General features: G+C 46.0%; 1 protein-coding gene across 1 annotated transcript in view; it reads left to right on the top strand.

The window, feature by feature from the left end:
- The window catches only part of KLHL2 (kelch like family member 2), a 75,786-nt gene extending 63,322 nt beyond the window's left edge, over positions 1-12,464 (top strand). The window contains exons 9-15 of the mRNA XM_066573564.1: positions 818-935; positions 1,984-2,181; positions 4,008-4,109; positions 4,200-4,328; positions 7,359-7,499; positions 9,612-9,755; positions 11,752-12,464. Coding sequence (XP_066429661.1) covers positions 818-935; positions 1,984-2,181; positions 4,008-4,109; positions 4,200-4,328; positions 7,359-7,499; positions 9,612-9,755; positions 11,752-11,780 — 861 coding nt within the window. The 3' untranslated portion in view covers positions 11,781-12,464. The remainder of the gene's footprint in view (positions 1-817; positions 936-1,983; positions 2,182-4,007; positions 4,110-4,199; positions 4,329-7,358; positions 7,500-9,611; positions 9,756-11,751) is intronic.
- The last annotated feature ends 10,327 nt before the right edge of the window (positions 12,465-22,791 follow it).

The following is a 22,791-nucleotide window of genomic DNA, read 5'->3' as shown; positions in this document are numbered from 1 at the left end:
GGGACTACAGAAGGAGGTTTGTGTGTATGCACTGATGGGATACCTGCGTGTTGTGTGGGGAGACACTTCACTATGTGTATATAACGTATACTGGAGTCTAATATCCCATAGACATCCATGAGGAGCTGGAAAGTCCTTGTAGAATTGGATTTTAGAATTGTGTTTATTTTAGCATGTCTCTATCAGTAGTGAGGTATTTCAGCAGTGGACTACAAAAGTGACACTTCAGGCCATTTTACACGGCACCGTTATCATGTAAACAATCGTTTGGTGTCTACGTGTGAATGAATGAGCAGCGAGAAATCGCTAATGGGATATTTCAGGTGGACCTGAAATAGAAGTGGCAGAAGGGCTGACTAGAGGGGTAGTTATGACCCAGTGAGTGATCGGAACTACCTAATCATTGTAAATGCGTGCCAAGTGAACGATATATGATTGCTGCGTCTCCGCTGATTGTATGCTCATAGCAAGTTATCTCGTAAAAGGGCCGTGTAGCTTCACATAGACCATAACTATTGTGCTCCCCACATGGCTATTTCATTGGTCTCCACAGGGGGGCACCAATGTCCTAGTAATAAAACGGTGAACCTCACTGGAAAGTCTTCTGTATCTTATCTGTAGAGAAGTGTACTGTAGATGGACTTTGTTACTAATTCTACAGAAAGTCTATTTAACAATCAAATCCACGTATGATAATGGATATAAAGTAACACTTGTCGAAGTAAGCATGTATGACTTGTTTTATCACTGTGTGCTAATGTTGGCATGTAAGGAACACAAGGACATGTTGTAACTGAATGCCTTTGTTTCTGTGCAGCTGATGGTTGTGGTTGGAGGCCAGGCTCCCAAGGCCATCCGCAGCGTGGAGTGCTACGATTTCAAAGAGGAACAGTGGCACCAAGTGGCGGAGCTGCCGTCCCGGAGATGCAGATCAGGTTTGTTCAGTCATTCACTATACATGGCATCTGTAGCACGATGGAATACCTTGTTGGAGGTGTTGCTGTGTAGGAAAGTACTGGATTTGCTACTGTCGGGGTTGTAAACTATAGTGTATATATTACCTTAGTAGGAATATAGTAAGTACACTATAGTCCCTACAGTCACCACACTACATTTAATAGTAAAACGGTCTATACATTACACTGAGCCGTGTCCGAAATTGTCAGTGTAGGTCTTTGCGATGGGACCCCCACCGACTGCTGTAACAAGCATCCTCTGTGCTTCTCAGAACTGTATCCATTCAGCTTTTAGGTTGGAGGCCTTGGAAGAGCGCAGAGAACGCCTTTATTCTTGCGACCAATGGGGGTCTAATACACAGACTTTAAGCAATGGGGTCTTCTGACATATCTCAATGTCTAGTTGTATAAAAATGAGCCTTCGCTTTAAGAGTGGGCGCACACACAGGTTTTTGTGGCGGGAGTGCATCCAGCAGAAAGTAGTGTAAGTTCTTTCTTTAAAGTTCTCATCATATCTTTTGAATCCACTTTTGGCTTCGGCTCAAAAAACTGCATCAAAAACTGCTACAAGAAAATAAAAATTGTGGTAAACGCGCATCCCATGCCGCCTGCTCCAGTCAGCTGCCAGGTAGCATCTGAATGCTGTTCCTTCTGTTGTATGTAGTAACTAGTTGTGTTCCCATGTCCCTGTTACTAGAGAAGCCAAATGCCTACCAGACAGTGGAATACAAAGCTGCTGGAAGGGAACCCCCTAGTGGCGGGCACTGCACACTTCATTTTCAGTGGTAAACTAAAATGTAATGCACTTATATTATGAGATTTATGGTACACACATAGGCTGTTAGATGAGCAGAAGTTGTGTGAAAAGTCCACTTTTGGAACATGCAAACATTTCTAGGTGTAACGCCGTTCGCTCCATTTCACTGCCACGGCCCCACTGGTCTTTTTCCTTTACTATCACTAGACCTTACAATGAATACAAGTTGTGGGTACACGTTTAAAGATGTAATAATGGCCTCCTCTTTAGGTGTGGTGTATATGAACGGACATGTGTTTGCCGTTGGTGGATTCAATGGCTCTCTCAGAGTTCGCACAGTAGATTCGTACGATCCAGTGAAGGACCAATGGATAAGTGTGGCAAACATGCAGGACAGGAGAAGCACTCTAGGGGCGGCAGTCCTCAATGGACTTCTGTATGCTGTTGGAGGATTCGACGGCAGTACAGGTAAGTGTTCATGCGGCAGCATTAGTACTCTGTGCTGATAATGACCTGTCCGATGTAAAAGCGGTTTAGTTATGAAGCTATCCCTTTCCATTTGTGCCAGCAATGTCAATAATTGGGGTTTTCATTTTTTGTTAAGATGAGCACATGAATTACTGTAATTTCTTTTATAGCAAAAAAAAAAAAAAAATGCAAGTTTGGGGTCAAATTTGCGACGAATTCAATATACCGTATAATATATTGAAAAACAGTTAAACATTAAGTGGAGTAGATTGGAAAAGAAACACAGTTTTACCATTGTTTTTTGCTTCCCATTCTATCACATACCCTGAGTGGTGAAAATGGCAAGATAACTTTGTTCAGTGGGTTAATATGATTGGGGGGGGGGGTAAATTTATATGGCTTTTATGTTTTGCTACTTTAAAAATATGGAATTTTTTCAAATTTACCTTTTTGTGTTGCCACATTTGGAGCTCCATATTTTTTTCTCTTGTTTTTCCATTGATGGAACTGTGTAAGGGCTTTTTTTCTTGAGAGGTGAGCTGTGAAATAATTCCTATCATCATCAGTTATGTACGACTTTTCGATCAATTTTTATTTTTCGGGATCAGAGATGACCTCTGACCGCTGGGCCGGGGGCAGGGGCTGTCGCTGCGCCGGGGGAACTAGCGCTGGGCCGGGGGGGGGGGCTGCCGCTGTGATGGGGGAACTAGCGCTAGGCCGGGGGGGCTGCCGCTGTGATGGGGGGGGCTGTCGCTGCGCCGGGGGGGGGGGGGGGGGGGCTGCCGCTGTGATGGGGGAACTAGCGCTAGGCCGGGGGGGCTGCCGCTGTGATGGGGGAACTAGCGCTAGGCCGGGGGGGCTGCCGCTGTGATGGGGGAACTAGCGCTAGGCCGGGGGGGCTGCCGCTGTGATGGGGGGGGCTGTCGCTGCGCCGGGGGAACTAGCGCTGGGCCGGGGGGGGCTGTCACTGGGCCGGGGGGGCTGCCGCTGTGATGGGGGAACTAGCGCTAGGCCGGGGGGGCTGCCGCTGTGATGGGGGAACTAGCGCTAGGCCGGGGGGGCTGCCGCTGTGATGGGGGGGGCTGTCGCTGCGCCGGGGGAACTAGCGCTGGGCCGGGGGGGCTGTCGATGGGCCGGGGGGGCTGCCGCTGTGATGGGGGGGGGGGGGGGGGCTGCGCCAGTTACCTTCTGCCTGGCGGTGGGTGACAGGTCGGCCGTGTTCACTCCAGGGGTCTGGTCGGCGGCTGCGGGGCGTCTGGTTGCCATGGAGACACAGCTGGTAGCGTCTCGGGAGCGCGCACGTCGGGCTACAGCAAGCGATGCGAAAAGAGCTGGCGGCCATCTTGGGAAAAAGTTTTATAAGTTGCTGAAACGCTGGAACGCTAAGTAGAAACCAGCTAGGAAAGTAATTTACAGGGGTAATTAGTAATGTATGTTTAATTAGGGGGACTGGGCAAAAAAAAAAATTCACTGCTTCCTCGAGACATCTCCTTTAATTTTAATATATATTTTTTTCAATTCTGTAACCCTTTTTTTGAACTTTTTTTTTGTTTGTGTCCTAGTAGGAATTGATGTGATTTCTTGTACAGTACATCGCAGTACATCCGAGCCTGCTCAGATTACTAAGCAGTTACTCGAGAAGAGCGATGCCTTGCGCCTTAGTAATGGTAACAAGAGGTTTGCCTCTGTGACATTAGCTCGGCAGTGTGGGTGTGCTGGACCGTAGATTACCACAATGGCACTATTAACCTATAACTTTGTGAAGTTCTCTATTCTGACACGCTCTGTAAAGTCATGAATAGGTTATGATTATTATGTGTTTGCAGGTCTAGCGACTGTTGAAGCTTATAATGTGAAGGCAAATGAATGGTTTCATGTAGCTCCAATGAACACTAGGAGGAGTAGTGTTGGAGTCGGTGTCGTCGGAGGTGAGTTCTGTAAATATGTATTGGTCACAATTCTGGAAGAGAATGAGATCTCACCAAGGCCTTACTGTTACTCGTTTTTGTACTTTCTAGGAATGCTATATGCCGTTGGAGGTTATGATGGGGCATCACGGCAGTGCCTTAGCACAGTTGAATGTTACAACCCTAGTACAAATGAATGGAGTTACATTTCTGAAATGGGCACACGAAGGAGTGGAGCAGGTAGGAAAAGACTATGTAAAAGTTATAGTTGCAGAAAAACAGTTGTTTTTTTTTAATGCCTAAGGCCCAATGTCCAAGGGCGGATTTGATTTGCGGAACCCGCGTGCGTGATCTGCAAATGAAACCACCCATAGGGATGCATTAGCATCCGCAGGATAGTAAAAAGCATAGGGATGTGATTTTTTTTTTTTCCCCCGACATGTGGATCGCACACGCGGGATGAAATCGCAGCATGTTCCACTTTCCTGCGGATCCCGCACAAACGGCTTCCATCGAGGTCAATGGAAGCCGTCCGATCCGCGAACCGCCCGCAGCTGTCACTGTGGACGGGCCGCGGATCCGCAGGAAAGCAGGTGATTTGGAGGGGAAAAAAACACTGTGCATGTGTCTGGCGCGTCGGCCATGCTGAAGAAAGAAGATCCGTCCGGCTCGGAGGCGATCCGCACTGGAGCTGGAGAGGTAAGAAAATCTTTTCCTCCCCACATCCGTGGGCACAGCTGGATTCCCCTGCAGGATTCAGCAGTGGAATCCGTGCATGCACGTGGACATGAGGCCTAAAAGTACATTTAAGAGGACGACTGTTAAGCGCTTGAGAACTCTGCAGTCGTTACAATGTTATGACGCCTGTACTCTTACACTTGCTCACTGAATGGAGATCACTACAGATTGCTTCCAGTCGCCTTCCTTCCTTCAGAGTAAACAGGCAGTCCTTCAAAGATGAACGACTGACTGCCTGTTTACATGGAACGTTTATGCAGGCATAAAAATCTGCTGATAAACTGAACAACATACAATAAGTAAACTAATTATCATTCCTGGTCCAGTCATTGGCTGTGTTTACACTGAACAGTTAGTGTTCAGCTTCTCACCAGCCAATGATTGATTGCCTCCGTGTAAAAGGGCCATAGGCTAGAATCACACATGCAGGGTTTGGGGAGGGGGTATTGCAGCTTGAGGTGAAGTCTTTCCGTGCAGGTTTTTTTGTTTTTTGGTTGTTTTTTTTTAAACTAAAGCCAGAAGTGGGTCTAGCAGGAAGGAGAAGTAGATGTCCATTTCTATTTCCAATTCCTTCTGAATCCACTCCTGAACAACCCCACAAAAACTAAGGCCAGCTGCACACGGCCGTGACGGGCTCCGCCACGGAATTCCGCGGCGGTGCCCGTCACGGCGCCCCCCAGAGACCCCAATACTTCCGGATCCGGAGTCTTCTGTCCCGCATTCACGGGCACGTTTTACCACAATTACTGCAGTGTTTTGAACGCCACGGTATAACGCTCCCACTGATTTCAAGGGGGCCTTGCGGACCTCTGCTCGATTTTCAAGCACTGTCTGCTCTATTTTGCCGCGTTTTTGCATTTTTTTAACGCACCTCATCATCCATCACAATGATGGGGTGCATCAAAAACCACGGTAAAATCGTGGCATTTTGCCGACACTGCGTGTGAGTGGCCTAAGGCTCTGGTCTCACACGACCAGATTTAGATTGCGGATTCTGCGATTTTATGATCTGCGGTAATTCAAATATTGAATTACACAATTCTCCTTACATTAGCGAGTTGAAATTGTGTAATCTGTTTGCAGAAAATAAAATCATAATGTTCTATTTTACCGCGGAATCCACGCCCATAGAGCCTATTGCGCTCTATGGGCTGCAGGTACATGCATCACCGCAAAGTGGCGTCGTGGGAAATACAGCCAAAAAAAATTAAAAAGCTGTACTGCACATGACTGCCTGCGCGCGTATTTGGTCATATGCAACGCAGTTACACACCGGCACACAGGGTTACCAGTCGGGCTCACAGACGGAATCTGATTCGGGCCTCCTGCATGCGGAATCTGACCTGGTCATGTGGGCCCAAGGCTGGTTTCACATTTGTGTTGGAGCCTCCACTCAGGGGTTCCGTCACAGATCCGTCCCAAAATACTGGGGAAAAAAGCGCTTCATGCAGCACTTTTTCTTCAACCAAAAGCTGGGCAGAAAGCGGGCGGACCCCATTATAGTCAATGGGGTCCATCCAGCACTGTTTGGTTTCATCCACAGAAGCTCCCCATAAAGATAGCAGAGAGAGTGGATTACTGCCTGCAACATACTTGATCTGGGGCTCTCTGCCTATCCTTTAAGCTGACCCATAGCATGCAGTCAGGAGACAACTACATCCATCATGCTCATTGGATACAGAGAGCACTTCAGGAAGACGCCCTGCTTGTGGTCGCAGATGCTGTGAAATAGAAGATGAATTTATCACTAAGGCCGAATGCCCACAGCCGGGTCGGATTCCGACTGAGATCTCGCAGCGGAATCAGACCTTGTTCCCCGGTAGTGACTCCCACGTACCTGTCATGTTGTCTCCTCTCTGTGGATGTGTCGGCTCGTGCACCACTGCACATGCGCAGTGCAGAGAATGACGTGGATCCGCAGTGACTCGCTGCGGGAGGGACGGCTTCCATTGACTACAGTGGAAGCTGTCCATGTGAGACTTGCACTAGAATAGGACATGCTGCCATTTTTTTTTCCCTTGCAGAAAATCGCTGTTGATTTCCGCTCATGTACATGGAAAAGCGTTTTGCAAGCATGTCTATGGGCAGTATTTGCTGTGGGATCCAGAGGCGAACGCTCGCTTCGGATCCTGCAGTGCAAATACGCCCGTATGCATTGGGCCTAATGCTGATACTAACTCCATTCACAAAGCTGCTCCTCACCCCTACATAGAGCTGGCAGCAGTTTTGCCTTTGCAAAGTCCTGTGTATACAGTAAGCAGTTAATCCCAGCAATCATTTGATCAATGACATAGTCGGCCCGTGCTGTGTACGGCTTAAAGCAGTTGGCTGCTACCTGTGCAAGGTGGTAAACAATAATGCAAAAAGTAAAATGTTTGTGATCGGACGCGTTGTATAAGAAACAATAGGGGTGTGAAAAAGATGGAAAAAAGTGCATGTGATGGAAAAATAATTTTTGCACATACTGGAAGTAAACACATAATTACATTAGAGATGTTTATCAGACAGCTAATTAATACCATTTGTTTGTAGGTGTGGGAGTATTAAACGGATTGCTGTATGCAGTTGGAGGCCATGATGGTCCATTGGTTAGAAAAAGTGTTGAGGTTTTTGACCCTTCTACTAATGCGTGGAAACAAGTTGCAGACATGAATATGTGCCGGAGAAATGCAGGTACGTTCCATGACATGCTTCATGAATGCTAGAACACGTGATCTCTGCCTACGTTTCATGCTGCTGGTCTTCAGGCTCTGATAATGTGCAGAGAACACAGCGGGCGGCCAGCAGTTTTTCTTTTTGCTGAGCGATAAGGAGCGGTACAAACTTACTCACTAGAGTCCATCAACGCAGATTAGCTCTATAGACATTAGTTTGCAAATATTCTGTGAATCTAGGGATTTCGGTGCACTAGAATAAAGATGGGTTCATGCTTTGTCTTGTAACATCCACAGTAAATCCACATTTATTAACAGGTTTTTTTAAAGAGATTGTCCGCTCCTATGAGTCCTATAAACTAAATTATGGGCTCTGGGGAGCTGGGTCTCTGAGTCTGGGGATATCACTCCTAAGGCCCATGTACATAGAACGAATATCGGGCAAACGATGCCCAACACTCGTCCCTGTGTGCACTCGCTCCCGTGCCGCTGCACAGGAGCGAGTATCGCTGGCTTGCTCAGCAAGAAGGCTGGGTAGCTGGAGGAGATTTCTCTCCTCGCTCTCCCCCGCACCCCGCCATTCATTTTAGCAGCGGTCGTTCTGTACTGAAGGGCTGTTTACACTGAACGATCATCGTTCAAGCTGCATAAAATCCTGAATGATCATCGTTCAGTGTAAACAGTAGCCGTTCAATCCTGAGTGGCAACTATGTTAAAGGGGTTGTCCCGCGCCGAAACGGGTTTTTTTTTTTTCCCAGTCCCCCCCCCCCCCCCCCCCCCCCCCCCCCCGTTCGCCGCGAGACAACCCCGATGCAGGGGTTAAAAAAGAACACCGGAGAGCGCTTACCTGAATCCCTGCGCTCCGGTGACTTCTTACTTACCTGATGAATGGCCGCGGGGATCTTCTCACTCGGTGGACCGCAGGGCTTCTGTGCGGTCCATTGCCGATTCCAGCCTCCTGATTGGCTGGAATCGGCACGTGACGGGGCGGAGCTACACGGAGCCGGCATCCAGCACGAGCAGCCCCATTGAAAAAAGAAGAAGACCGGGACTGCGCAAGCGCGGCTAATTTGGCCATTAGACGGCGAAAATTAGTCGGCTCCATGGAAACGAGGACGCCAGCAACGGAGCAGGTAAGTAAAAAACTTTTGATAACTTCTGTATGGCTCATAATTAATGCACAATGTACATTACAAAGTGCATTAATATGGCCATACAGAAGTGTATAGACCCACTTGCTGCCGCGGGACAACCCCTTTAAATGAATGGAGAGAGGCGGGGGAGAGCCAGGAGAGAAATCTCCTCCAGCCGCCCCGGGCCTCTGTTGGTGACTCTGTTAGAGGTTCAGCGATACTCGCTCCTGTGTAATGGCACAGGAGGGAGTACACACAGGGAAGAGTATCAGGCATTGTTTGCCTGACATTCGTGCCGTGTAAATTAGCCTTTATTCTACATTCACATGGGCAAACGTGATATCAAGCTGAGAAACCTGGCTTGATATAGCGCTTGTCAATGTGCGTTTTACCTGCAGATGCAAGGCGTTTTTCATGCAAAAACACATAACTTCAGTAAAATTGTGATCCTCCGCTGCTTGTTTCACGCGCATTGGAGGATTGACAAGTGCTTCCAATTGATTTAAATGGGAAACATCACCTCACACTCACGTGTGCATTGCACAGCATGCAATGTGTTTGGCTGACCCATTGAAAACAGTGGGCAGTGTGTTCCGAGGGACATGAAAAAAATAGGACATGCAGCCATTTTTTTTTCTACCTTTCAGAATCGCTGGGGGGGGGGGGGGGGGGGGAAATGTATTGACTCCATCCAAAAGACTGGAGTTCATATTTGCGAGATTCACGCCTGTGTGAATGTAGCCTTATGGTCACCTTCCTTCCTGTTCCCTGGTTGTCGGCCCACAAAGTCACTACTCATTGTACATTTTACCACAGATGCCGATGAATTCTCATACATTGCACTATATTCTGTTGCAAGTCCTCGGTGTGGCATCCACACCACAAATCTGTAGGTAATCCACCGCGTGTGAACAGGTTTCCTTCAACCTCTGCTGCATCGTAATTGTATCATTGTTTAGGAAACACATTTAATATCTTTGTCTCTTCTTTTTAATTAGGTGTTTGTGCGGTTGATGGCATGTTATATGTTGTTGGAGGTGACGATGGGTCTTGTAATTTGGCATCGGTGGAGTATTATAACTCGGCGACTGACAAATGGACGCTTTTGCCGTCTTGTATGAGCACAGGGAGAAGTTATGCAGGTAGGTAAAATCCTGTGTTGATGTAAGTAACTCATACTTTACATGGTGTAGAGAGTTCTGGCCTGCGTGTTAACAGAGGTCTGTGGTATAGTATATGCAACGCACGGAGCGATCAGCGCATTGTGCCTTATCTTGCTGGAATGGCTGATGTATGGGGACTGTTTCGGCTTAGAATAAGTTAAATAAAATCTGAATATAAAAGGCAGGCATGTTCATATCTATGCCAGTGGTTCTGCTTGGAGCCTCCGATGCACATGCAGCATAATATCCCAGACAAAATAGCGCAGCGTGTTGCTATATTTCATCTGTCGGAGAGCTGGACAGAAGCCAAGCAGACCCCGTTATAGTCAGTGGTGTCTGTCTGGCGTAGTTTTGATCAGGCCCCTCTGGTTTTTCTGCTGTGGAAACAATTACTGCTGCATGTTTTTTTTTTAAAGGCATTGTGCCAAGTTATAAAGTTATCCGCTATACACAGGATAGGGAATAACTAACTGTATGACTGGTGGAGTCTGACAGCGGGGGATCCCGGATGGTCCCGGAGTGAATGGAGCTGAAGTCACATAGTTGCACTGCTGCTCCATTCATTTCAATGACAATGCCAGACATTGCCAAAGTGCTTGAATTTGCCTGCACATCGTCCACTCCATTCACTTGGACCCCCATGCTCAGGATTGGTGGGAGTCCCAGCAATCTGACCGTCACTGAAATTATCCCCTATTCTGTGGATAGAGGATATCTTACACACTCCATTAAAGAAAAAATGTATCAAAATCTATCTAATTTATTATAATTGTAGCAAAATTAGAAAGGGATAGATGCTAAATGAACATTTTGGAATGTGGCCCGATTCACACACGTTTTTTGTTATGTTGTTGTAGGATATTTGCCAAAACTAAAAATGCGGCTAGATGTGTTCTAGAAAGTGCGTTTTTCATATAAACTCTTTATATGCTTTACAAACGCACAAAAATATATGCACTGAAAGGTTATGCGGCTTTTAATACATTAAAAAAATCATGTGATGTGGGCAGGCATGGAGGCTCTAGTACCCTGTTGTACCGCCTCTAGCTTGGATACAAGATGTGATGTGGGCAGGCATGAAGGCTCTAGTACCCTGTTGTACCGCCTCTAGCTTGGATACAAGATGTGATGTGGGCGGGCATGGAGGCTCTAGTTCCCTGTTGTACCGCCTCTAGCTTGGATACAAGATGTGATACGGGTGGGCATGGAGGCTCTAGTACCCTGTTGTACCGCCTCTAGCTTGGATACAAGATGTGATGTGGGCAGGCATGAAGGCTCTAGTACCCTGTTGTACCACCTCTAGCTTGGATACAAGATGTGATACAGGCAGGCATGGAGGCTCTAGTACCCTGTTGTACCACCTCTAGCTTGGATACAAGATGTGATGTGGGCAGGCATGGAGGCTCTAGTACCCTGTTGTACCACCTCTAGCTTGGATACAAGGTGTGATGTGGGCAGGCATGGAGGCTCTAGTACCCTGTTGTACCGCCTCTAGCTTGGATACAAGATGTGATACGGGTGGGCATGGAGGCTCTAGTACCCTGTTGTACCGCCTCTAGCTCGGATACAAGATGTGATGTGGGCAGGCATGGAGGCTCTAGTACCCTGTTGTACCGCCTCTAGCTTGGATACAAGGTGTGATACGGGCAGACATGGAGGCATACAGGTATCCTGCAGCATATTGGTCCACATTTGCTGTAACTGAGCTAGATTATGCAAACTTTTAGGCTGTCAAAGCTGGCATCCCAAAATGTCCCATAATCTATTGGTGATGAATCTGGTGACTGGGCAGGCCACGGAAGTGTGACATGCTGAGTTTTGCAGCAAAACGACAACTCCTCTTAGGTGCATGTTGTTTTCTTTTCTTTGTACAGTGTGTCTGTTACAAGTAACCCGTATCCTTCCATGTTTCCATTGGTGTACATTTCTGTAATAAATCCCCCTTATTAATAGTGCCCTTGTCTTCTCTTTGTAGGTGTTACAGTTATCGATAAGCCATTATGATCCGAGCACTTGTCCTCAGACAGCGCGGGTACAAAGTGAAGTGTTCTATTACTTCCTTGCTTGTGACTACAAGCTGCGGCAGAGAAAATTAAAGGCTTTTCGTCTGCAGTAAAGCGCGGCAGCCGCTGAAGATTACCCTAGGTTGAAGTATTCATAGCTCCGAGCTCTTCTGTATCGAGCAGCAGATGTCTGGATTTCGATACGGTTTGTGATACTTGTTCACAAACTTCTCGCTTCCCAACTGTGACAACAAAAACCAACCTAACAAAGCTGCTTTCATGTCATCCAGCTCTTGCTGACCGCGGTGGACTTACAGATGTCTCCTTATAGAGAAGGATTGCAAGTGATGTGTATTTGGTGAAGTGGACTAGACATTATAGTGAAGTATCTCTTTTTGGAATCTACATCGGTAGATTGTGGCGAGTCATATTTTCACATACAAGGATGCTTTTTTTCAGCTGTGTGAATAAACTCCTAACTGTGTGTGTATGTCTGTGCATACGTGTACTGTATAACTGTAATTGCTGCTTTTTTCAAAGCGGTCCAACTATTGGGTTACTGCACTATTTATATTTGGCACAGTCCTAGGAAATTTGCCAGTACTGTTGTGAGACAGAGTTGTATTTTTTTTTATATGCCTATTTAAGGTGCCACATGATCTCGTCAGTGGTATTCGGGGGGGGGGGGGGGGGGGTGTACAAAAAGCATTGCCAAATGTTTTTATAGAAAAGGTAAATTATGAATCGATGATTATTTATGATGTGATTTGCACAAATTCCATTGTCATTCCTTTATTTCTGTGAAGGAATTGTATAGCATGGCGATGATTTTTCAGTTTTCCAAATAAGCTTGTGGATACCAAGTGAATATGCATGATTTATTTATGTATCTGTCGGTGTAGTTAAATTATTTTACATGAAAGGCATAAATCAGCGGCGTCTGGAAGTCTTTATTACCAGACCTGTTTTTCTATGAACAATTATGGGGCCCTTTTTGACAACTCACAAATGTACGTACAGTTGATTACATATTTCTTCAATAAAATTTTTGTATCACAATCCGAGAGTTTCTACTTTGACTGGTAAATAAAGATTTGCAATTATGGAGGTAGTTGTCTTAGGACTTTGTATACTGAAGGACAAGGCACAAGATACAGCAGCAGTTGTCCTGATGATCAAGTGATTGTCAAGACCGAAGAAACAGCAGCACTGCTGCCCTTGACTATACAGTGTTTTGAGAGTTGTGTATACATAGATTGAGTGGGTAGAAACCACAAAAAATGGCTATTGCCACCTCCTACTGCCCTGCCATGTTTTTACAGTGTCGCAGAATAAAGCCCCTAAACAATCAGCATAAAAACACATATGGTCAGTTGTTAAAGGGGTTGTCCCACTTCCAACTATTTTGCTGCAGGAAGCAGACCACTCCGTACATTGAGCAGTGGTCTGGGTTGGTATTGCAGACTGAGAGAATGGAACTCAGTCTGCAGTACCAAACCAGGCCACTGCACACTGTATGGAGCTGTCTGTTTCCCTCCTCAAAATGGCTAAAAGTGGAACAACCCCTTTAAATTTCCTTACACCTTCATTATGGATACTTTAACCCATTCTTTGAAGAGCAGGTAGTTCTTGCACATTTGGCACCAATGACAAAGTTAAGAGGTCAATGGAGGACACTAAAAAGGGATATCCGTGATTTAGGATCCAAGCTCAGGGCAAGGTCCTCCAAGGTAGTTTTCTTGGAAATATTACCTGTACCACGAGCCACACCAGAAAGCAGCGGGAGACTAGGGAGATAAACAAGTGGCTCTAGAGTTGGTGTAAGCAAGAGGGGTTTGGGTTCCTGGAGAACTGGGCTGACTTCGCTGTCAGCTACAAGTTCTACCGGAGGAATAGGGCTGCATCTCAATCGGGAGGGTGCAGCTGTGCTGGGGGAGAAGATTGCTGAAAGGTTAGAGGAGTGATTAAACTAGGGACCAGGTGTGAGGGCAACCAGAGAGATAGGGGGGAAGACAATGTAGATAGAATTCTGGGATTAAGGAATGGAAATGGGGGTTGAGCAAGGGGTGGAGTTAGTACAGATAGAACTGACAGAGCAGCTAATAGGACCGTAAATAGAATAATAAATACAAACAGTAACCACAGTACATTGTATGGCAATGAATGCAAGAAGTCTGGTCAGTAAAGTGAATGAGCTTGAAGCGAGAATGTCTGAGGAAAACTACAATATAGTAGGAATAACAGAAACATGGCTTATGTAAAGAAAAGCTAAAAACTGCCAAGGAGGAGGCAGAGAGACTGATTGCCAAAGGAAGCAAAGTACCCCAAACAATTTTTTATTTACATAAATGCTAAAAGGATTTGCACTGAAAGCACTGGCCCTTTAGCAAATAATGCAGTAGAAATCTATTAGTTTTTTCTCAAGTACATTCACGAGAGAAAAAAAAGTCACACGAGATGCAGGGGGATAAAATGTACCCCCCACTAAATATCACCTGCCTAACACAGGAGGAAGTGCTGAGCTGGCTAAAAAAAAAAAGATTAAAATCGACAAATCGCCGGGGCCACATAGAATACACCCGATGGTTCTAAGGAGCTAAGTGATGGGATGGACAGTCCGCTATTTCTTTTATTTATAGACTCTATTGAGACCGGGGTTGTACCGGTGGATTAGCGCATTGCTCCAATAGACAAAAAAGAGTAAAGAGAGCCTGGTAACTACAGGCCGGTAAGTCTCACTACAACAATTGGAAAAATATTCAAGGGGTTTCTGAGCAATGCCATCCTGGAAAAGCTCAAGGAAAATGGTATACCTCCTCATCAGCATGGGTTCATGAGGGATCGATCATGTCAAACCAACTTGATCAGCTTTTACAATAAAGTAAGCTTTAGACTGTACCTGGGAGAGTCTATTGATCTCGTATATCTGGATTTCTCTAAAGCATTTGACACTGTGCCACATAATAGGTTGATATATAAAATGAGACAGCTTGGACTGGGCGAAAATGTGTGTAGCTAGGTAAAGAATAGGCTCGGAGATAGAAAGCAGAGCGTAGTAATAAATGGTTCATACTCTGATTGAGCCAACGTTACTAGTGGGGTGCCACACGGTTCAGTATTAGGCCCCATTCTGTTCAATATATTTATCAATGATCTGATAGGACTGCACAGTAAAATATTGATATCTGCAAACAATACGAAATTATACAAGATAATTAATACAACGGAGGACAATGTCCTCCTACAAAAGGACCTAGACAAGCTGGGGGCTAGGGCAGAAAAATGGCAAATGAAGTTCAATATTGTTAAATGTAAGGTTATACACATGGGCAGCAAAAATGAATGTCACCAATATACACTAAATGGGGTACTGCTAGGAAAAAGTGAGATGGAAAAAGACCTGGGGGTACTAGTTGACTGTAGCCTTATCTGGAGCAATCAATGCCAGTCAGCTGCTGCAAAGGCAAATAAAGTTTTGGGGTGCATTAAAAGAGGTATAGGGGCGAGGGACGAGAACATTATTCTTCCACTATATAAGGCACTTGTCAGGCCTCACATGGAATACTGTGTACAGTTCTGGACACCGGTGCTCAGGAAAGACATTGCGGTACTTCAGGGGGTATAAAGACAGGCAACTAAATTAATAAACGGAATGGGAGGAAGGGATTACCCAGAGAGGCTATCAAAATTGGAATTCACCCTGGAAAAAAAGACTATTAAAGGGCTATAAAATAACTATGTATAAATACATTAGGGGACAATACAAAGTTCTCTGCCATGATCTGTTTATACCCAGAACTGCAACGGTAACAAGAGGGTATCCTCTACGGTTAGAGGAAAGAAGGTTTCATCACCAACATAGAAGGGGGTTCTTTACTGTAAGAGCAGTGAGACAGTGGAACACTCTACTTGAGGAAGTGGTGATGGCAAAATCAATGGAGGAGTTTAAGAGGGGACTAGATGTCTTTTTGGAGCACTATGACATTAAAGGATATAGACATTAGGTGACCAGCAGGGTTGTTGATCCAGGTCTTGGAGTTAGGCAGGAACTTTCAAATGTTGATCCAGAGATCACTCTAACTGCCATTATGTTGTCGGGAAGAAATTCCCCCCACCCCGCCAAATGGACTAAATTGGCTTCTGCTTCACTGGGGTTTTTGCCTTCCTCTGGATCAACAAGGGGGGAGTGGAAACAATAAAACAGAAACAAACAGAAACCTTGTAAAACAGACACCAAAAGAATGTCAGTTTCAGTTACAAGTGAATGGATCCGTTTGTTTCCATCACCGGTATTCTGCAGCTGTAACAGAACCCCCAACGAAATCGCACAGCATATTAAATAACACTCTGTGAACGCTCTCCAAGAGGTCAAGTAGTTTGTGTGTTGAATGGCTAAAGGCCATTTTACACATCCTAATTATCAGACAGGAACATTCATTAAAGGGGTTGTCCCGCGAAAGCAAGTGGGGTATACACTTCTGTATGGCCATATTAATGCACTTTGTAATATACATCGTGCATTAAATATGAGCCATACAGAAGTTATTCACTTACCTGTTCCGTTGCTAGCATCCCCGTCTCCATGGTGCCGTCTAATTTTCAGCGTCTAATCGCCCGATTAGACGCGCTTGCGCAGTCCGGTCTTCTCCGTGTTGAATGGGGCTGCTCGTGCTGGAGAGCGCTCCTCGTAGCTCCGCCCCGTCACGTGTGCCGATTCCAGCCAATCAGGAGGCTGGAATCGGCAATGGACCGCACAGAAGACCTGCGGTCCACCGAGGGTGAAGATCCCGGCGGCCATCTTCGCAAGGTAGGTAAGAAGTCACCGGAGCGCGGGGATTCGGGTAAGCACTATCCTTTTTTTTTTTCAACACATGCATCGGGTTTGTTTCGCGCTGAACGGGGGGGCTATTGAAAAAAATAAAAACCTGTTTCGGCACGGGACAACCCCTTTAACTCGATTGTTGAGCTGTGTATAAGAGAGTCCAATCAGATGATGAACAAGCTCTGCTGTTTTCCTGGGCTTGGATCTCCTCTACCAATCAGGAGACAGACGTTGCCGGGTAGATTAGGACGTCATATATATTACGAAGGAAGTCCAGGGTCCGTGTGGCTGTTGCATCTATTAGAAGGTCCGACCACAGGTGTGGTATATTTCATATGCTGTTGGGATATCCGTATATACACCAATATGCAGTTCAGTCACCCAGTATTGCAACCCAGATCAGAACTGATTTGTTGCGCCCCCTGCTGTATGCTATTCTCCTCACAGTCTAGCGCATCCTCAGGAGCTAACAATGAGACTTGTTTCAATGCTGTATATTTTCTTCCAACATTTATTAAACAGATTGGGATTTTCCCATCCTCAATGGTGACCATGCTTCTGGCAGCTATGAGAAAAGAGTGACCGTCAATCGGTATGGGCTCTACCAATGCTTCATACTCACGTACTGGTAGACTGGGACAAGTCTGGCACCACAACAGAAATTTGGATTCCAGTGGGACTATAACAGTCCAGATAAACTTAACTCGAGCTCTTCCTACGTGGCCCTTCGGGTTTGCAAACGGCTGGTGCGCGGGAAGCACCTTTATGGCGGTTTTTAGAACTGCTCGGTAAGCTGGTGATGCAGTTGGTATGGAGCTCTGTAGTGCTTCCAACATCTTGGCATAGCAATCGTAGAGAACATTCATGCCCAAACTAAGATGCCCTACCTGTACAGCTCTGCTCTCCCCGCTATAACAGTGGGCTCCCAATACCCTACTATGGATACGGGCAAACCATTACTAGCCATTACGGTAAATAGTTGTTTAGGTGGACAGCTTAAGGCCTCATGGGACCAGAATCTTTCAAAGTCCCTTTTGCGAATGGTGGTCACTTGTGATCCGGTGTCTAACAAAGCAGACAATGGGACACCGTCCACATAAATAGTGACCTCGGGACGTGGGCCAATATATTTAGAAAACTTGTCAGTAGTTTGTGGACCTACTCTTTGTCCACCCGGGGTGCGGTCCTTCTGCCCGGGAGGCACCTGTTTAAAGTCCAGCATGTACTTTCCTGGTGCCCATACTTGCGGCAATAATTACAAAAGGGGCAGGGCATAGACAAGTGACCCCCGGAAGATATGGGTGGCTCAGGCGGCAACCTTCGTTCAGAAACCAGCGGTCGAGGAGATAAGTACTGGCTCTCAAGTTCCCCCAATTTTTTACAATTCAGCAATCTGTTTTTGCATTTCCAACATAGGCTCCTCAGCGGGTATGCTGGCCTGTGCAGCCTGACGGCACGCGTCATGTTTATGGAGGCGGGGCAACTGATCCTCCCCCATGAGACTCATGCAGGATTTTGAGTCAGCCAAGTCAGCAGTCTGGGACTCTGTGCCCAGCACTTGGATGGCTAATTCCTTAAAGGACAGAAATGTACTTCAGGGTGCTGTACCGACAACATCTTGAGCTGACTACGTAGTGTTTCTGTTAGTGTCCCCTCAATAAATTGTTCACGTAAAGCCTGTTCAGCACCGTCCGCTTCCTTAGAGTCGGCCTGTACAACTGGCTTCATATCCTCCTGCAGAAATAGGGCGTACTCACAGAGAGATTCACCAGGTTTTTTCTTTTTATTAAAAAAGTCTCTTTAATTTCTGACATGATGTTCACCTCGAAGATGCTTTGCAACCTCTCCAGAATATTCTCTACCATTTTCCCGTGCTCCAGCGGCCATGTCTTAACTTCTCTTGCTGCAGCTCCTTCCAATTGACATACTAATATCTCTACCTTCTGCTCTACTGCTCAAGGATGGAGTCTAAACACCGCTCTCATCTTTTCCCTAAAGTCTCTTAAAGTGTGCTTTCCCCCATGGAGCACCTAAACAATAAAGCATTGTTAATGGCACAAAGCCTGAGACACTAGCGGTGGGCGGAGCAGCATCACACTGCACAGTGTCAACTGGAGCAGCAGCAAGTGCAGGGTTAGGAGCAACTACCGAAGCAGCAGCTTGCTGATTGCCAGGTTGTTCAGCCTCATTGTCAGGCATGTTTTCCAAGCGATTGGGAACACTTTTTCGACTTTTGAATCTTCCCACTTTTTGGGTGCTGGCCCTTTAAATGTCCAGCGGTAATGCAGCAATGTGTATGCGGTCACAGAGGCAATGTATCCTGTTTGTGACGGCAAGCAAAACCAAGCTACAATGTCCTGGTGGAGGGCCAGCCAGCTGTGGGGGAGACCACTGCCATAAACAGGATGGCGGTCACGGGTGGCTCTGCGGTCCCTCTCCACAAAATGGCCTCTGCAGAAGGGAAAACGCGGTTTTTCCCTCTACCAATCAGCGATCAGTGTGACAATAACTAATCAGGAGACAGACATTGCCAGGCAGATTAGGACGCCATCTGTGAGGAAAGGGGAGAAACAGGGTTTCTCTGACGGACAACCCCAGAAATGTCTCCTAAGGAGTACATAAACGGGAGTTTTAAAGATTAGTGAATGTGTGACATCCTGTAGGACCTTCTGGGCCACTACTCAATCAGCTCCAAACAATTGGTACCGTGACTCATCATACCACTCAACATGTTGCCAGGCCTTTAGGCTTCAGTTAGTAACCTCAAGAGACCAGGTGAGGCACTGGGTCCAGTGTTGTGGTGTTCACAGAAGCACTCTGCTGGGTGTTCTCCCATATCCCATGGAAGCTAAAGAATGCTGCACTGACCTGTGGGATATGGGTGTGGGCCTCCTGCATTGAATGTGGATGCAATTTCTGCCTGAGTCAATTACTGATCACATGAACAATTCTAGCCAGATGCTGCTGGTCACAATAATTAAACACCACTGGGGGCCACTACGCTGTTCACTGTAGGTGGTAATGACATATTCCCAGTATAAACATGATACTGTGGATTGAGTAATGTTAAAGGGGCTGTCTGACTTTTTATTTTTTTCGGATTTAGCTTAAATGAAATATATCTGAAAACGCATGTGTATATATATATACACACATACACACAGATTTATGACAAGGCACAGACATGGATGTGAATAATTTGCACTTAAAAGAATACTACCACAGAAACACAAACATATTTAAAAAGTCACTGAGAAGGGAGTCTTAATTTATGTTCGGGGGTTGGGTAAGGGGGGGAGGGGTGTCAGCAGTGTTATCTGTGCTATAGATTTCTCATACTTCCCAGTCACTCATGAATCCTTGTGAAGAATTTAACCCTGTATTGAAAGTGTCAAAAGTTGTTAGAAAATTATATTCCCAAATTCTTTTATGGCTTTGTTACTTGAAATTGCCTTTCAGTATCATAACTTTCATATCGTCTATGTCGTGTTCGGGACTAGAAAAGTGCTCCACCACGAGAATTCTGTCTTTCTCTGTTTAATTGTGTGAGGGTGAGATCTCATCTTCACTTTCAGTTTTTGTCCTGTTTCTCCAACATAAAGGACAGGACATTTACTGCACATGATCAGGTACCCAACATCAGCCATGGAACATGTGAGTGCCCCCGGGGATCTTATACGAGGGGCTGCTAATAAGTCTTTGGCTTTACCCAGAAAGAAACGAGATAGGAAGATGAAACTTTACATTTATTCCACGTACTATCCACTGATGTCAACACACTTCTTACATCGGTATTCCAAGTTCTGTAAGCCTTGCAAAAAGAAGGATTCCAGTTGTGCCTCAAACCAGTCATCTGTAGCAGCCATGGCATCAGAAATGGTGTGAAATGTGGTACCCTTGAGGTGTTTCTTCAGGTTTGGAAACAGATGATAGTCAGAGGGAGCTAGATCTGGTGAATAAGGTGGGTGATCAAACAGCTGGAAGCCTAGCTCCACCAGTTTTGCCGTGGTCGCTTGTGCAGTGTGAGCGGAGTCGTCATGCAGGAACAAGATTCCTTTGGACAGCTAGCCGCGCCTTTTGGCCTTCAGAGCTGCCTTCAATTGGTCAAAAAGTTCAAAGTAATACCTTGCATTGATGGTGGAACCATTTTGAAGGTAGTCCACTGGCAGCACGCCCTCCTTATCCCAGAACACAGACGCCATCACCATATGAAGGGCATTGATCCCCCAATGTCTGCGACATATCATCATGAATATCCTTCGCGGACTTTCCTTTCAGAAAGAATTTTATCACTCCTCTGCTCTCATTTGCTGTGAATATCGCCTTAGACTCCGCCATTTTGTTTTTCCGCGTGCCGAGATCACTGTTGCCATAAGCTACAAACACAAAAATTTTAAACCATATATTCGACACATAAGGCTTTCATGTGATGTAACATTCGTTACCATAGAAACAAAAAAAGAACACAAAGCCAAATCCTTATCAGCACCCCCTCGTAGTCCTGTGTGTTGGTGATTTGTATCCTGACCGCAGACAGTACATGTGAGCAGGTCTTACAGCTCCTTACATTATATGGATAGGTTCCTTTTTGCGTGTTAGAGAGCAATGCACTCATGATTATAAATAGAGATGAGCGAACGTACTCGTCCGAGCTTGATATTCGTGCGAATATTAGGGTGTTCGGGATGTTCGTTATTCGTAACGAACACCATGCGGTGTTCTGGTTACTTTCACTTCCTTCCCTGAGACGTTAGCGCGCTTTTCTGGCCAATTGAAAGACAGGGAAGGCATTACAACTTCCCCCTGCAACGTTTAAGCCCTATACCACCCCCCTGCTGTGAGTGGCTGGCGAGATCAGGTGTTCGCCTAATATAAAAGTCGGCCCCTCCCGCGGCTCGCCTCAGATGCCTGGTGAGTTAGATGAGGGACAGTGCTGTTTATACCGGAGCTGCTGTAGGGAAAGAATTGGTAGTTAGTGTAGGCTTCAAGACCCCCCAAAGGTCCTTATTAGGGCCACTGATAGCTGTGTGTTGGCTGCTGTTAGCAGTGGCATTTTTTTTTCCTCAAAATCGGCTCTGCAGACCGTTGCACCTGGCATTAGGGACAGAAGTGCTGCATAGGCAGGGAGAGTGTTAGGAGTGAGTGTAGCCTTCAAGAACCTCAACGGTCCTTTCTAGGGCCATATTTATCCGTGTGCAGTACTGTCCAGGCTGCTGTTAGCTGTGCTGCATTTTTTTGGGGCTTCTCAAAATCGCCTCTGCAGAGCATTCCACCCTCCATTGATACTGCAGGGAAAGAATTGTATAGGCAGGGCCACAACACAGTTATTATTCATTGAATATACGCAGTGCTGCCTTTTGGTGGAAAAACAAGTGAAAACAAATCTATTTGTCCAGCCTCTGTCCGTCCTTACGGGCGGTGGACACGTGTGAGCTGCGTGAAAAACATTGCTAAATCATACGCACCCAGCTACGCATTACTGCTGGCTTCGCCATTTGCTTTCCTTAATTGGGAAAAAAAATACCTGCTCTGCCAGAGTTATAATAACTCTGCTACCCTCACGTTCTGTGACACATTAGCAGGGACACAGCACAGTTATTAAACTTCTCATGTTCATTGAATATACGCAGTGCTGCCTTTTGGTGGAAAAACAAGTGAAAACAAATCTATTTGTCCAGCCTCTGTCCGTCCTTACGGGCGGTGGACACGTGTGAGCTGCGTGAAAAACATTGCTAAATCATACGCACCCAGCTACGCTTTACTGCTGGCTTCGCCATTTGCTTTCCTTAATTGGGAAAAAAAATACCTGCTCTGCCAGAGTTATAATAACTCTGCTACCCTCACGTTCTGTGACACATTAGCAGGGACACAGCACAGTTATTAAACTTCTCATGTTCATTGAATATACGCAGTGCTGCCTTTTGGTGGAAAAACAAGTGAAAACAAATCTATTTGTCCAGCCTCTGTCCGTCCTTACGGGCGGTGGACACGTGTGAGCTGCGTGAAAAACATTGCTAAATCATACGCACCCAGCTACGCTTTACTGCTGGCTTCGCCATTTGCTTTCCTTAATTGGGAAAAAAAATACCTGCTCTGCCAGAGTTATAATAACTCTGCTACCCTCACGTTCTGTGACACATTAGCAGGGACACAGCACAGTTATTAAACTTAGATTATTCATTCACTAGAG

The sequence above is a fragment of the Eleutherodactylus coqui genome, chromosome 7, assembly GCF_035609145.1.
Source record: "Eleutherodactylus coqui strain aEleCoq1 chromosome 7, aEleCoq1.hap1, whole genome shotgun sequence".
NCBI lineage: Eukaryota > Metazoa > Chordata > Amphibia > Anura > Eleutherodactylidae > Eleutherodactylus > Eleutherodactylus coqui.
The sequence above is the reverse complement of the archived record's forward strand: the minus strand, read 5'-3'. Positions and strand labels throughout refer to the sequence as shown.